Here is a 16323-nt window from a genome sequence, read left to right on the forward strand (position 1 = left end):
CATATGGCACAGTGAACATTCGGAATGTATTCGTGTACTTAATCTTGTTTTTCGCATAGATTATTTAATTAATTTTTTTGGAATAATCAAAAATCGAATATGAACCAACATGTCTAAGTAAAACAGCAGTAAAAATTATTTAAACATTCAGTATAAATAAGGTATAGGAACACCAACACAACGTAATAAAACAATCAAATACACATAATCCGCGAAAATTGAAAATTCAGGATATTTTTGTTTAAACTTTATATAAGTATGTACAGGTCTTAAAATAATGTTAGTTTTGGTTAAACGAATTGTAGTCCGGATTACGTATTACTCACAATTTCAAGGAAATAAATGAATTTTATTACTATGAGCAAAAACTATTAAGACTTTTTTCATATTTTTAAAAATATTAATTTATTTTTCAAAATCTAAGTCGCCCGCCTCAAAGTCATCCCCCTTGGCCCAATACACTTCTGCCAAAGTTTTTTTCAACTCTCGAAACAGATTTTGTAGTCAGTTTCCGGCATAGGGTTCAATGCGTGAAGCTTATCACGTTTAATGTCTTCAATTGACTCAAAATGGTTTCCCGGAGCGGAAGTCACACAAAGCTAAAAAAGCGATTACGGCAGTCGCTATAGTGGTTGAAAGCTCACGAAAAATCAATGCAGTACGCGACGGTGCCGCAAAAATAAAGAGTTGTCGGCCCATAATTCCGACCTCTTTATAACTTTGCGCAAACGACACATAACACTAACAATAGATTCCATGGTGAAGTTAACGTTAACGCGACTCTGTACTTCGAAAAAAATTGAGTGATTCTGGCAGCAATCGTGATTTTACTTTTCTTAGGCACAAATGATCTTCCAAAATGGTTTTCGCTGATTCTTCCGATATTCGATTGATGTCAGTGACTGTTAGTCATTGATTCTGAAGCACAAATTCCGTTCTCGACCCTCTTTAAATGCCTTTTACACGTACCAATTAAAAACACTTGCCCGCGACACACAATTATCACCGCAGGTCTCTTCCAACATTCTGAAAATTTCGGCACCAGACATTTGATTCCGCACATGTTCAAAAACTTCACGAATCGTAATATTTCTCGTCTGTTATCTTTCAAGTGTATGAAACAAATTAATTAGCTACAATTAACGTTTGTCAAAAAATACATTTTGTGTCACCAGAGTTACGTTTATGTGTTATATTGTTTGATATAACGATCGAAAATATCGTAAAAAAGTTACGAAATTATTTCACAATTATTAAAGGAAAATGTGATATATCCTCCCCAAAGTTTTTATTGCAGAAATAAAATTTTTTTGGGGATGCCGAAGAGGGATATTTAACAAAGAGTAATGCTTCGCAAGGACAATGTCTTGAGTGCAGAATTAAGTGTCCGAATTTTGGATATTTTGTATAAACAGTGTTTGAACGAATTTTGGAACACACACACAACGGTTTTGTGTGTATCGGAGATGACTCCACAAAGTCCCTTAAGACCAATGCTCATTACTTTTGGAAAATACAAGGTGCTGATCATTGAACTCTTTATGAACTATTAGTGGTCGACTATTCAATAGTAAATGAATATTAAAAGTAGACGGCGCTACGCCTATCATCTATTCTTGAACTAATATTCCTTTAAGTCTGCTGTGTTATCTTATTAGCGGAATTTTATGTTTAGTTTCGTAATGATTCCTATATTGAAAACAGACGTTATTATAAACTAACTTCATCTATTTGCAAAATTTTAATCGTTTGTACAATTTAATTTGGAGAGCTACATATTAGCAGGGGTTTGAACATTTTTTTTTTTCAAAAATAAAGCTTTTGATTTATGGGAAAAGGGTAGAATGGTTTTACCTTCTCTCCTGAAAATATTGTTCTGCCTTAATGCATTGTTGAAATATCTTTGGCTGTGAACTGAAGCGGCGCCGACGGTACTTTAAATAATTCGCTGCCGCTATGGACTGGTCTTTGGAGCAGACGTCCAACTCCGACTTTGGCTCCTCGTCTTCCTCGTCAATTTTCTGTGACACACTGCTGCTAGTCGAGGAATGCAGACGTGCTCGGCCAGAGCCACTAGAGGGGTACGAGTTTTGATCGTGAACATTTTTCAAGAATTTGCGAGCAACCGTAATGGCACAGTCACTGCTGTCTGTCGATGTAACTGCTATTACCGCAGCGGTTTGTGTAGCTTGCGTTACGGTCGCATGAGCAGCAGCAGCTGCAATTTCGACACCTGTCACTTGTGTTATATTGTGAATACATATTTCAGCATTGGATTTGGAGCAAGAAGCTCGGCTAAGAGCGCATGTGCTTTTGTGACTGCATTGAGTTAAATTGTTATTGTCTTTCTTGATTGCTTTCGGTGATTGACTATGACTTTGTTTCGGCCGTAGTTGTGAGCACAGTGGCGATGACGGCAGTGAGTGCGTGGTATGCGACGTTTTTCCTTCGGGTGTCGACGCTGAGCCACAAAAATGGTTGTTTGAATTTTTTGCCGAAAAAAATTCGCTGCGCATTAGTGACCACTTTGACATATTTCGACTGCTTTTGCGAGTACACACGCGAAGAAAATAGATTTTCACTTTAGCGATTCGTAAATTTTAATGAAGCGAAAACATTTGTTAGATAATTTGGCAACATTTATTGTAAGTTCTAAATCACTTACACATGAGCTGTGGTTCATAGTGTAACTTATAAAAGCAGAAGCACTAATATTAATTTATATTTATTCATTTCTTTTTACATATTTATATACCACCATTAATAAATTATTTGATTTAATTTACAGGAGCACACGCTCTCTTCGGAAGCACTTTAAACACTTATGTATTTTCGAATTTTAATCAAATACAAGTATTTTATTTGATATCGTCAGGAAGACCACCAATGGAGAACTGATTTGCATATCTTTGCAAAAACCTGAGCAAACACCCTTCAGCTTGTTGCCCACAAAAGAACCCACAATCACAATACACTCTACACATTTACATATTTATAATATATGAGTTCATTAATATATAAAAAACAGTCTTTATGCGTGGGGAAAGTAAAGATACACTTCAAAAATATACAAAACCAATAATGGATTTAAAATTTGAATAGAAGTATGACTTAAATTATAGATTCGCAGTGGCAATAGGTCGATGATATCTGCAATGATTATAAATAATTGAATATTGTTTATTGCAAATTTTTGCATTGAAAATTTGTAGTCGATAATCTTAAGATAAGAATATAAACGTTTCTGATAATTGTGTTTCAGTATTATTATCTAATATATTTGACTAAGACTGGCTACACCAGATATGACTAAGATATACTATCTACCCTAGATTAGGGTGAAATGCAAAGTAATTGTCCCCTAATATCAGATGTGATTTTACCATAGCACATGGTACTTTAGCATAATATGATCCAGCGTGAATATCAAAATCAAAATATTACTGAGAGAACCATTACTTTTCGAAGTGTATTTTCATTGTTTCTTCACCGTTTGTTATCAACTAGTGACCTATTTACCGTATTTCGAAATAGCATTTCCCACCATATTTCTCACAATGTATCAGATTTATTTTTAAATGTCACTTGCTTACAAATGGAACACTCACTCAACCATCGCCCAACCATAACAAACTTAATCAACGTTATTTAATCACACTCGCTTCTGGTCACTATTGCAACCAATTTGCATACATTGCCACACCGCCTTTTCACTCAGCGTCACGTAGATAAAATGCATACTAACAACATATTTGCCGTAAACCCTGCAACACTGTATTAACGTTCAAGTGACGATTTTTTTCTTCACCCTCAGCTATCTCCATTTGCTAAAGCGCTGATATTGCTTGAACGAATGAAAATTGCATTAATCAAATTATTTTGTAACCATTCACTCCAATTAGCATATTAAGCGAGGAAATTTCTCCGTTAGCGCTTGCATTTCGTCCAATGAACTTACCGATAGCATTTAAATATATTTATATCATTTACTATTGCACACACATGTTCAACGAATTGCAACTTTAAATTCAGAAGGTCTAAGAGGTCCGTTTTTCGTATGACAAAATGTGCGGCATTGGTAGGTTTTTTCCAAAATTTATAGCCTGGGAATATTTCTGACAAACAAACCAATCTGGAATTGTGGCTCATACATATATGAAATCAGTCACTGGCTGATGCGTATAAGATAAATGTAGCTAAATATTTCAGGTGAGGATAAATAAATATAATGTATGGTACAGTGCCTGTGTTCCTGAGTGTATTACAGCACGAATACGTGTGTCAACTTGATTTAATCTGTATATCGCTTAGAAAATACTTTAAAACTGTTGCTTATTAAACATTGCAGATAAATATAAATAACCCTAAAGGTGTTATTTATACCACCACAACATTGCATTTTACAGAGAGTCTCAAAGTATAATAGCTTTGTTACACTCTCGATTTGATACATTGAGTGGAGATACTGGTACACCATGTTGTATGAGTAATCGCTTGGTTCGCTGCTGAAACTTAGAATTGCTTGGATGATTGTAAAGGGAGACGCAGGAGCGTCAGACCGCAGGCGGCCGCAGTTCAAACATCTTTAGACTCTTGTGCTTCATGGTAGTAGCCAAATTAAGCCTTATCCAAGAATTCGGTAGATTTAATAAAAAAACAGATTTTTTACATCGCAGTTGCCCAAAGTCACGTAAGTTGGAGCTTTGAGAGCCGTGGAATATATCATGTCTCAGCCGGCTGAAGGATAAGCATTCATAAAGACAATGTTTCAGGGTCTACTGAGGATCTGCGCATGCTCTGCGTTCCGCCGAATCCACTTTTCCAATTTTCTGATGGTAGAATGGGTAAGTGCGCTGTAAAGATCCCTACAATAATATCAAGTTCCTTTTTGCCAGGAATTAGAAGCTTTTTGGTCTGTGCAGCGTTAATACTACCTCTAAGTAGCTTTGTGGTATACTAAGTGTTTCTAGTGTTCCAAGAGTTTCTGATGTGTTTCTCTATGGCCCATCCCTTCAAATAAACCTTAAAGAACTAGGGAAACTTAGGATATTGCTATTCCCAGATAACTTCTGCGGGCCAATTCGTCTGCCTTTTTACTCATACATGATATGAAGCAAGTTGCCTACTGAGAGCCTAGTTATTGTCTGCTTGCAGAACCTAACACAATGAGACTTACCATATTAGCTGGTTAGACCAGAAGTCCACTTGATACCTTCTGTTATGAGAACTAAAATATTAAAAAAAATGTTTTGTTGCGGCTATTGAAATATAACTTCACTTAAAAGTAGCGTAAGAAAATTGCGAATGCTGCAGAGGTCTAGTTAATTAGCACAGTCATGAATTTTCATGTTTCCTTGAACAACTGGTTTAATTTGTACTAATCGCTTTTCAAAACTAGTGGATAAACTATAACTATTATTATTTAAACATATAGTCTTATAATATGTGGCTACAAAGTTTTTCCACTTAATGGTTGTATGTATCACCTAAAACTAATAGATATAGATATAGAGTTATATATATATAAATGATTAAAGGATGATGAAACGAGTTGAAATCCGAATGACTGTCTGTTTGTCCGAAGCAAGCAAGCAAGCATGAACAAAATTGAATATAATATAATATTGGATATATAGTACTATTATTTAATGCCAAAAATATATGAATTTGGGCTACGAATTACCCCAGTTCCTTCATAGTACTACATATGATTATTTCCGTTACAATAATCAATCTTATACCAAATATTGCGGATGGGTTATGAGTTATATGGTATACATATGAAATATTTCTATAAAAGTAAGACTTTTAATTAAAATTTCGCACGAAAACTGATTCATAGAAATATTTTATTTTTAGGTTTATATAGCTGTCTGTGACATCACATCAAAATAATCATTAGTGTTTAGTACACGCTTGCCTTTCTGAAGTACATAATGTGCATTCGGCGATTGAAGTAAATTAGATTGGAATGTTGCAAAAGGTTTTTGGTGATAATTGTGATTGTCGCGAGCAATTACCTTTGACGAACCACGTTCAGGACGGCCATCAACATCAACTAATGATCCACAAGTTAATAACATAAAGGAATTGGTGCTTGAGAGTCGACGATTAACAGAGACCTTACTGTCATCGTTGGACTATCGGAAAGACCAGATTTTGAAGAATAAATGAGAATAATAGAATAAATGAGAGAAATATTTTGGAAAAATGTATTTCAAGCGGCCTGTAACTCAACTTTATTCCTGTCGTCTGAGCACAATGTTTAACAACCCAGCATGCAGAATACGTAACCTCAATCTTACTTCGCACCCTATATGTATCTCGTATTTTCAATATATTCAATTGATGAAAAAGGGTGGAAAGTATAGATTCAAGTACGTCAATCATTAGAAAATACGTATACGCTAAAATCACTTAGTTAAGGGGGTTTCAAGTAAACTCAATAAAGTAATAATAAGCGTTATATTGACAGCCTACGAGTTTACTTGTGTTACAGGTTTAAAAGCTCAACCACATTTTTGAGCTTCTTTAGATTTAAATAGATTTAAGATTTGAATAATTATTTTTAGGCTTTCCCAAGTAGATCCAGTAAATAAAGCAAAGGAATTTAGACTTAAAACATTATTTTCAGGTGTAAAAATCCATTCGTCAACTGGTTAAGAAAAATCTTAACGTGTCAGAAACGAGAATTTATCAACTGTCACCGCCTGTACAAAGAATAAAATCTCACCGGTGTCAAAACTTTTCCAGCTCTGGAATATATATCCCTCTACACACTGTTACCTGCCAATTGTACCATATTTAATATGATATACCTCTCTGTTAATCATATTCTGGACGAATATGACATTCAATATTCATAACACCGGTTATCAAGCAATTTATAAAATTAGTTTTGGCACAGATTGAGAGTGAAGGGCGACAATGCGCGAGCCATTTGCTAAGTACTAAGCCACACATAGCGTCAGATGAATTTAACATGAATCACTTTACCACATAATAAATGCCCTTTTATCTTAGAGTTAAAAAGCCCGCACACTTTGCAACAAGTTAACAATACAAAGCCACCAATTTACGTCCTTTCTTTACATTTACTTAAAATTATTATAGAATTCTTCGCTTATCGCAAAAAGCAGAGAAAAATAAATCGCGAGCTCTAGTTTGTTTCGCCGCCTTGTTCTAAAGAACAACATCCACCTACTTTAAAATTAATTTAAAGCGAAAACATTGAAAAACCATGTACGACAAATCTTTTCTTTGTTTTGTTATTCAATCGTTTACTTGTTAACACTCACCTGTTTGGCACAATTTTCACTTGGTCGTCAACCAGTTCCCATGAAGTAATTTTAATGGGCCATGCAATTTGTCCGAAACTTTCCTTAACCAAAGCCTCCCAAGCTGAATAGGATGTTAATGTTGGTGTTGGCGTTGTCGTTGTGTTATTCGAGTGGGCAGCGCTGTAATTAGCGGTACTGTTGTCAACAGTTTGCAAGCGCTCTGAGCGTTCTAAACGACCTTTTTTTCGATGCAACGGTGTGGTAAATGTTTGCACCAGTGGCTGCAAAGGTGGCGCCGTTACTAGCGTTTGTAATGGCGACGGAGTATGTGAACTTGTTGCCTTAGGCTTGCTGTCTGTAGCTGCTTGAACAGGCAGCATCATGCTGGCATCCGACACTGCGCCTATTGTTTGATTTGTTGTTGCAGAAGGTGAAAGCTTTTCGTCACGCTCCATTTTTATTTAATATTTTTTGTACATTGCATGCAGAAGGTACTTGGTTTAGATATTCATTTGCAATTTGTATTTATTTTATATATCCATGTGCAGGTGGTCCAAACTGACTGTAAAAGTGGCTAATGGATAAAGTTTTGTTTCCTTCGCGCTTTGGGGCTATTGCTTCAAATATAAAACTTTGTATTTATGCAGGTACTTAGTGTGCTGAAAGAGAGAACAGAAACCAGCATTCAAACAAAACCAATGGAGTAATAGCAATGTATGTCAATTAGTAGTAGTCGGGAAACTTGTATGTATGTTAGTAAACACTAATGTGACTCAGTGAACCTCAATGGATTTCATCTAAACACTTTGTTATTATCAACAAGTACACAGCAAGGCCAGCCAGTATATTCAGCAAAATTTCTACAGATGCCACGGCAATGACCCCAAACAAATACTGTTGCGCAAACTTTTTGCTCTTTCATCAATCAAAGTTCAATGAAACTTTTTTGGTGCCCTAATGCAGTTAGGAAAATTTCATTATTTTCATATTTTTTATGTTGCTAGTTGACACGTGCAAAATGTTTACAACTTCGAGACGCTTTCAGTTTCTTACTTCGCTAATGATTTCGGATATATGTATATAAACTTTGTGATTAACGAGGAAAGATTCTAAAAATGCTATGTACACATAAAGTAGTAACAGAAGGGTGAGCACGTTTACTTGTTTATACAACCGAATATTTAATGCTTAGTTTTCACAAAATTCGCATTTGGTCGACTGTTATTAATAAAGACCTACAAACCTTTCTCCGATCTTTTACTTCCTATATTGATTTCAATGCTACACAAGTGAATAAAATGAATAATCATCGGGTAATAATATGTAACTTTTGTACATACCATATAACGGGTGATTTTTTTGAGGTTAGGATTTTCATGCATTAGTATTTGACAGATCACGTGGGATTTCAGACATGGTGTCAAAGAGAAAGATGCTCAGTATGCTTTGACATTTCATCATGAATAGACTTACTAACGAGCAACGCTTGCAAATCATTGAATTTGTGTTCGGTTCGAAATGTGTTTCGCGCTTTATTTTGTTCAGCGATGAGGCTCATTTCTGGTTGAATGGCTACGTAAATAAGCAAAATTGCCGCATTTGGGGTGAAGAGCAACCAGAAGCCGTTCAAGAACTGCCCATGCATCCCGAAAAATGCACTGTTTGTTGTGGTTTGTACGCTGGTGGAATCATTGGACCGTATTTTTTCAAAGATGCTGTTGGACGCAACGTTACGGTGAATGGCGATCGCTATCGTTCGATGCTAACAAACTTTTTGTTGCCAAAAATGGTTGACATGTGGTTTCAACAAGATGGCGCTACATGCCACACAGCTCGCGATTCTATGGCCATTTTGAGGGAAAACTTCGGACAACAATTCATCTCAAGAAATGGACCCGTAAGTTGGCCACCAAGATCATGCGATTTAACGCCTTTAGACTATTTTTTGTGGGGCTACGTCAAGTCTAAAGTCTACAGAAATAAGCCAGCAACTATTCCAGCTTTGGAAGACAACATTTCCGAAGAAATTCGGGCTATTCCGGCCGAAATGCTCGAAAAAGTTGCCCAAAATTGGACTTTCCGAATGGACCACCTAAGACGCAGCCGCGGTCAATATTTAAATGAAATTATCTTCAAAAAGTAAATGTCATGAACCAATCTAACGTTTCAAATGAGAACCGATGAGATTTTGCAAATTTTATGCGTTTTTTTTTTTAAAAAAGTTATCAAGCTCTTAAAAAATCACCCTTATGATGCATATACTAGAAACTTATACCAGCTAATAAACTAAAAATAGAATTTTGTTCAATTCACAAGTCCGCCAATTAATGAATAAATTAATACGCAACGTTGTTTATTGTAACTGATATTATTCTTTTTTAAAAAGTCACCTTCAAGAAAAATTGTGAAACACTTCAGTCGCTGCTATTATTTATGCAACACTGTAAAGAGATGTTTAATATATTACGTTAGAGTACTACGAATATATGCTATTTACCGCGCTGTATAGTAGCGCGTGCTCTGGCGTATGAGTAACGCGATGTGCTCAAACTTCGAAAAAGCTCCCAAAATGTAAACAGAGAAAGAGCAAACTTCGAATATATGTTTTTACTTGTATATAATGCTGCCACATTGTGTTAAAAATTTTTGTGAAAGTTTTTCGTGATTTTTTGATCGAAGTAGTTCACACTTAAAGTATTATGATTTCAGATGTTTGTTAATATAATATTTACATTCCACTTTAGATCTCTAAAGCGCTTATTTAGCTGGCAATGTGGTGATTCAAAAATAAATAAATTAAAATTAATGTCGACTTTAAGTATGTTTGGGTAGGGTGCGTTGATACTTCGGCAGACAGTGTGTTATAAAAGTATTTTATAATTTTCATGAGGTATTTTTTAGTTCATCTAGATATGTACAAGCCTCGGATTCGTATATAGCAGTACAGTAGTCGACAAATATTAACTTCTTGTCAGTTAACTAATTCATCGATAAAAGTACTGTCAGCATGTATTCGGCTTTGTTGATAGAACGTGTGATGAACGATGTGTTGGACAAGTGAAGACATATCTACTCGTAGAAGCTACTTTCGCTGGCGAGCTCAAGACGAAGGCCTTCAGAGAATCGATCATAAGTCCTTAATTAAAAGTATGACTTACTCCTAAGAAAATTTAAAGTAAACAGCATATGATGCGCGCTACTGACAAGAAATAGCATGTCACTCTGGCTTTGTCCGGCACAAGGACCGAATTTGCAGTTCGGAAGCAGCGTTTAGCACCACTGCTCTCATTTGTTACTACACATTTCCGCTATAGCTATTTTTTCAACAAATTTCAATATTTGAGTTTGATTTAATGTATTTTCGCCATTGGCTTGAGGTTTTTCTGTTGGTTTCGGCTGACTTTGTTATTATCTTCAGGAGTCTAATGAATGGTTAAGACGACGTGGTAAGTAATTAAAGACATGTGCGTTTAACGAATTCTGTCAAATGCAATTCGATACCATCGTGCATGCCAAAGTGAGTGTTGAAGCCAGCTTTGCTTTACGTGTTTCATGTTCATATACATACAAACGTTATTTGAGCATATACTCTCGGCTTTAGCGAATCACAACAACGTCTTACTATTGCTTAATAAATTGGTTGTATAACCAGTGCGTAGTCCATTGGAGTACTATTCAATTGATTCCCAAATGATACGGTCACCTTATTGTATTGGGTTGTATGTTAAAGTTAAGTCAAACTCTTTACAACAACAGAAAATAAATGAGAACTTATATAAATGAAGATCTTAACAAGTACTTACAAAAAGCTTTTGAACACTGTTTTTTTCATAATTATTATATTAAATATATATCCGAAAAATATTCTACCTAAAACTGAAATTAAAAACCGCTGAAAATAATCATTATATTTAAAATTTGTATAATTTATTTATACTAGCTTAGAGGAAAGATGTTTTTATATTCTCTTTAAATATTGAATATATCTTTATCTACTCGATGGGCAATTGGGGGGTATATTTTCTAGTTTGAAAATATAACTTGAAACATCTTTCCTATATTTAAAACTAAATACTAAGGCAGGTATGTTATTAAATAAGATGCATGTTCATGTAATATTTGGTTGCAGCTGGAATTAATTCTCATGAACTTTGTGTGATCTTCTTTTTTCAGACTTCCGCAAATGAAAAATCATCTCGTTATTTCATTGAAGGTAATTGGTGTTTGTAAACACTCAATAGTACAATAAATTCAGTAGTATATACATATATACGTATACATACATATATATATGTATATATATAAAAGTCAGTAATAATCATTTAGCTTGGAGGCAACAAAAGATAGCCTCGAAAACGACAGACGTGGCCTAAATGTTCGCGGTATTTACATACAAGAGAGAAGGACTAGCGTTTGCATGAACATATAAACACACTTCCGTTTGAAATCATTTCAGAGCTTATTAAAATAAAAATTCATATTCCCCTGTGGAATTGCGATAGAGGCAACTGACACAACAATACTCTCATTTAAAATTTTGTATAATTTTATATATGCATACATATGTATATATGTTAATGTGTCTTGTAAGGCATTTAAGAATTTGTAGGGAGGACATTAAATTAATGCGCTTCAAAATTTAATCAGGAGTTGCTTAGACTTCGGAAATTGACTAAATAGGATGCGGATTGATGCCATCAAATTGGAAACTTCTCTTTACTTTAAAACTATAGGACTTTAGCTGTTGTTGTGAGCAGGAAACTTGGTTAAAAATTGTATATCAGATCAAAATAGAAGATAGATATTAATACTATAAATAGAACCATTCATAGTTATTTTTTTAAACGGTGAACAAAATAAATAAAATAATTACAATAACATAAAAAAAAGGTATTCTTATTGCGTTGAATAAAAAGTAAGGTTCTTTGTGTCATATTTTTCGCACATTGTACAACCCATCTATTTTTCAGCAAAAAATAGTAAGACTTCGTTTAAAATTACAAAATTATCAATTCAACATCTAAGCTGTCCCCCTCAAAGCAATTATTTGGCCCCAAAACAGTTGTGTCAATGTGTATTCCAATCCTCGAAACAGTTAAAGTAAATTTCCGGAATGGCCTTCAATGCGCGTAGCGATAGTTTGGGTTCGCAGAATAGCCAAAGATCAAACAAAGTTGAATCAAGCGAATTATTACTATTTGTTGAAAATTTGGCGAAAAGCTCAAGAAGAATCAATGCAGTGTGCGACGGTGCATTATCGCGGCCCATAATTCCGATCTCTTTTTACGAATAGCTTCGCGCAAACAACGCGTGACACTCAGTATTCCTTGTTCACAGTTTGGCCGGTCGGAAATTTGGAGTGCAACACACCTCGATAATGGACGAATACTGTCAACATAACCTTAATTTTTGACCTGCATTGACGTGCTTTTTTCAAGTTCGGCAAATTTATCGTCTGTTTCTGGGTCGTAAGCATAAATCCCAGACTCATTGCCAGTAATAATACGTTTCACGACATCCTGGTAGTTGGAAAGTTTTGTTTCACAAAGGTTACCGCAATGCTGTTTTTCGAAAAAATTGAGTAATTCTACATTTGCGAAGCAACCGCAGCCAATTAAAAAAGATTAACAGCTTTGGTCCCCACTATTGTTTCATTGATTGCTGCATGTATTGAAAACATCAGAAGAAAGAAATCAATTTAAGTAGAAGTATCGAGATTGATTACTTTCAATAATATAAATCTCACCTACAATTAACAGTACAACTTTACACTCATGTAAAATTCATTATATTTCGTCTGGACAAAGTTGTGCTTGCTTCGGCTTTCCTGACGAGCACGTTGTCACCTGCTCTATAAGCACATTTCATGAGCATACTTTTTTCAATGGCTGCTGTAAATGACAGTTAAATGCCTACAGCATCGCTTAAAATATATGTATGAGATATAACTTGCTGACATTTAGCTTAACTCGTACCTTTTCTGTCGTTTTGAAGAGCGCGCCTACCTTCTTATCCAATATACTTAGCCACGTCTGCCTGCCACACGTGTCATGCATATTTTATACGGAATTTCTTGGAGCCGCTGAAGTTGAGCACGCATGATTTGCTCGTTCCAATGTCATTAGCATTTGAATTTATTGTGGCAATATCGACAGGCGATGTCCTTTTAGTGAGCGTGTGTTTAAACAATATTCATATGTGTACATGTAGTCGTATGAAAGAACAGTTTAAGTTGGGTTTAAGGAAAAGTTTGAAGCCCTGTTGGTAGTGAAATATCACATGTTGGAATTTAATTATTAAAGCTTACCGTATAAAATTTTTATAAGAGTATAAGTTAAAAACTCCTACAATCACACAGCTTAACTGTCACGGTAGCAGCGAGGGGTCTAGTGGTGGTACAGTGGAATTGTGGATCGCGTTATCGCCGTATTAAACCGCGGAAACAGGTGCAACGGGTCTGCTTGCTGGAAATTAAGAGCGTAGTAAAAACTACCTCTACAAATTTCTTGAGGTTATCCTAGATATCCGGCTAATATGTACCTATACAAGTGAGGTATGAGGCAATGTTTAGCATCAGTTGATGCATGACTTTAGACTATTAGAGTCAAGTCAGGTGACACTGTGGGCATGTATCATAATCGTCATTAATGAACTCAGATTAATTTCGCAATGCGGCCGAGAAAAGGTGACCCATCAGGAACTAAACACATTATTTTCATTGCCCAGTAGAGAAGATTGGACCAATGGTTCTGTGATCGACAGTTCCAATATCAAAATCTACATATTCACTGACGAATCAAAACAAATTCATACACAAATGACTACAATTCAGTCTTTCGGGCCGAAATGTGGACATAACAGAAGGCGCCAAGTAGGCTCTTGATCTAACTAGCGAGTCCATAAACATCCTAATAATAAGCTACGCGGCAATTAAGGCCATCCGTAGCGCTAATTCTAAGTTTCATTGCGTTAAGTTATGCAACTAGGCAATAACTAGCCTTTTTTGGGTATTCGGTCATATAGTAATAAAAGGAAAAGAAAAGGCGATGAGCTGGCCCACAACCAATATAGGGAATACTGCAAAGCTGCTATGGGGTGGTGTTGTTGGCAGACAGACAAAAAGCAGCTACTTATAGGCAAATTGTAGTGGTCATCACTCAGCACCTACACTTAAGATCCCACCTTCTGAAAATAGAAAAAGTGGATTCGACGGAATGAAAATAATGCGCGAAGGATGTTAAGAGCTGGAACATTATCTATACGAATACCCAGCCGGATGAGGAGGGCTTACATTGGACACCACCCGGGAGCGCGGTGGCGTTAATGATGGCCCAAGTGTGGCCGTCTCATGAAACACCGTTTTCAACCAAACAACCAACAAGTCAAGTTAAAAGTTAATGCAAACTATCAATCTTCAAAATAATTCATATTTGACTTGGGCTAATTTTCCATACAAACACTTGCACGTCCTTCAAGTAAGCATACGTTTTGGATTTGAGTGTTTGTTTATTTGCCGGATGTACTTATGTTTGGGTTTGATAAGCAAACAGTTTAACGGTGGCGAAAGCATTTTTTCATGTCGAAAAAGGCAATATGCGTCATTCCAAAGATTTTTTTATTGGGTTGGGAAATCTTTTATATGCAGCACACTTTTAAGCAAATACTTACAGGTACGTTAAATAGCTGGAAACATGAAAAATTCTTCAAAATGTTGCATCAATAATTCCAACTAAACTAAGCACTTTCAAAACCAAAAAGATGTTGAAATATTTAAATTTTTGAAGTACGATTTTCAACATTTCTGTGAATAATTCATCAGACAGGATGTTTTCAAGTCCTGTTTACATTGGAACGCACCTTGTATTTCTGAATTCAGCCCTTAGTTGACTGACTGAAACTTTGATAATGGGATTGAAGACATTTAAGCAAAATTTTGTATGCCATATAACAACCATTGGAAAATATCAGCGAAATATTTTTTATTAATATTAAATTTGTTACAAAATGGTGTATAAGCAAGAATGCCTCCGTTTTCTTTTTTTGTAGAGAATGTGAGTTATAACATCCGCTTGCGCCATGTTTCATATTTTTTTAATGTAAAGAAATAAAATGTTTAAAGTTATACTTTTCATGCTGTTAGATATACTGCTGCTTTAAAATAATTTTACTGATAGTTAAATTTTGCATTGTAGGAAAAACTTGATGGAAAATAACAAACAAACTTTACACAGAACTGCTGTTGTTGCACTTATGAAGTCACAAAAAGTTACACTGGGTTTATAAATGGATTATGAGTTGTTGAAGGAATTAAAATGTTATTATTTATTGAAAGTAAGTTTTATACTCTCGTAAAGGTAAAAGCCGGAGGCGTTCAGATTATTTTGTATTAACAAATGTTGCATATGAATTAAACATTTATGATTCGGTGAAACTGTGATTAAATGATAATCACATTAACTTATATAAAAGTTCGTTGACTCATTTAATTTCATTATTATCCTAGTCAGTAGAAGTTTAAAGTATGGTGGAAAGTCAGACTCACTATAAGGTGTATACTTGTATGATCATTTAATGTTGCCTAAATATTTTACCATTGATCGATATGTACGACATAAAGCCAATCAGAAATTATACATAATTGGGGCCGGTAACGGTACTATATTTGCAGTTTGAAAATCCAACAGAAAATTCTGAACTGGAAATGGAAAAAGGGACAAAATGGAACAATGAAAGCGGAAGACTATCAGAGCGGGATGTTAGCATGTGAGGAGACAAAAAAAGTCCGAAATACTCTATATACAATCCGGTCTCGAGTGTATTGGCAATAACATGGTATAAAATTTCCGATTTCGTAAGCTGAACTAAAAAAAAATCAATTGTGTAGAAAAATTACTTTCGGCTTTTAATTGATTTCCTTTTTCGTTTTACAGCTTCCGGTTTAGCTTCCTCACAGAAAATACGATACCGTGATTTTCAAATTACCCACAAATACACACTTTCGATTTTTTGAAACGATTTCCATTTTTCAGTTTCCGATTAAGCT

The 16323-nt window shown here is 35.2% G+C and overlaps 1 protein-coding gene across 2 annotated transcripts in view; it reads right to left on the minus strand.

Annotated features, from left to right (window-relative positions):
• The window catches only part of LOC105233121 (GTPase-activating Rap/Ran-GAP domain-like protein 3), a 90997-nt gene that overhangs the window by 68545 nt on the left and 6129 nt on the right, over nt 1-16323 (minus strand). Inside the window, exon 2 of one of the 2 annotated variants that reach the window (XM_029553345.2) lies at nt 7299-7939. In XM_029553345.2, the coding sequence (XP_029409205.2) occupies nt 7299-7735 (437 nt within the window). In that variant the 5' untranslated portion in view covers nt 7736-7939. Of the gene's footprint in view, nt 1-1854; nt 2681-7298; nt 7940-16323 lie in introns of those variants that run through there. The other variant, XM_049454307.1, reaches the window with a different exon arrangement.

This window comes from Bactrocera dorsalis, chromosome 4, assembly GCF_023373825.1.
Source record: "Bactrocera dorsalis isolate Fly_Bdor chromosome 4, ASM2337382v1, whole genome shotgun sequence".
In the NCBI taxonomy this organism is placed as follows: Eukaryota; Metazoa; Arthropoda; class Insecta; order Diptera; family Tephritidae; genus Bactrocera; species Bactrocera dorsalis.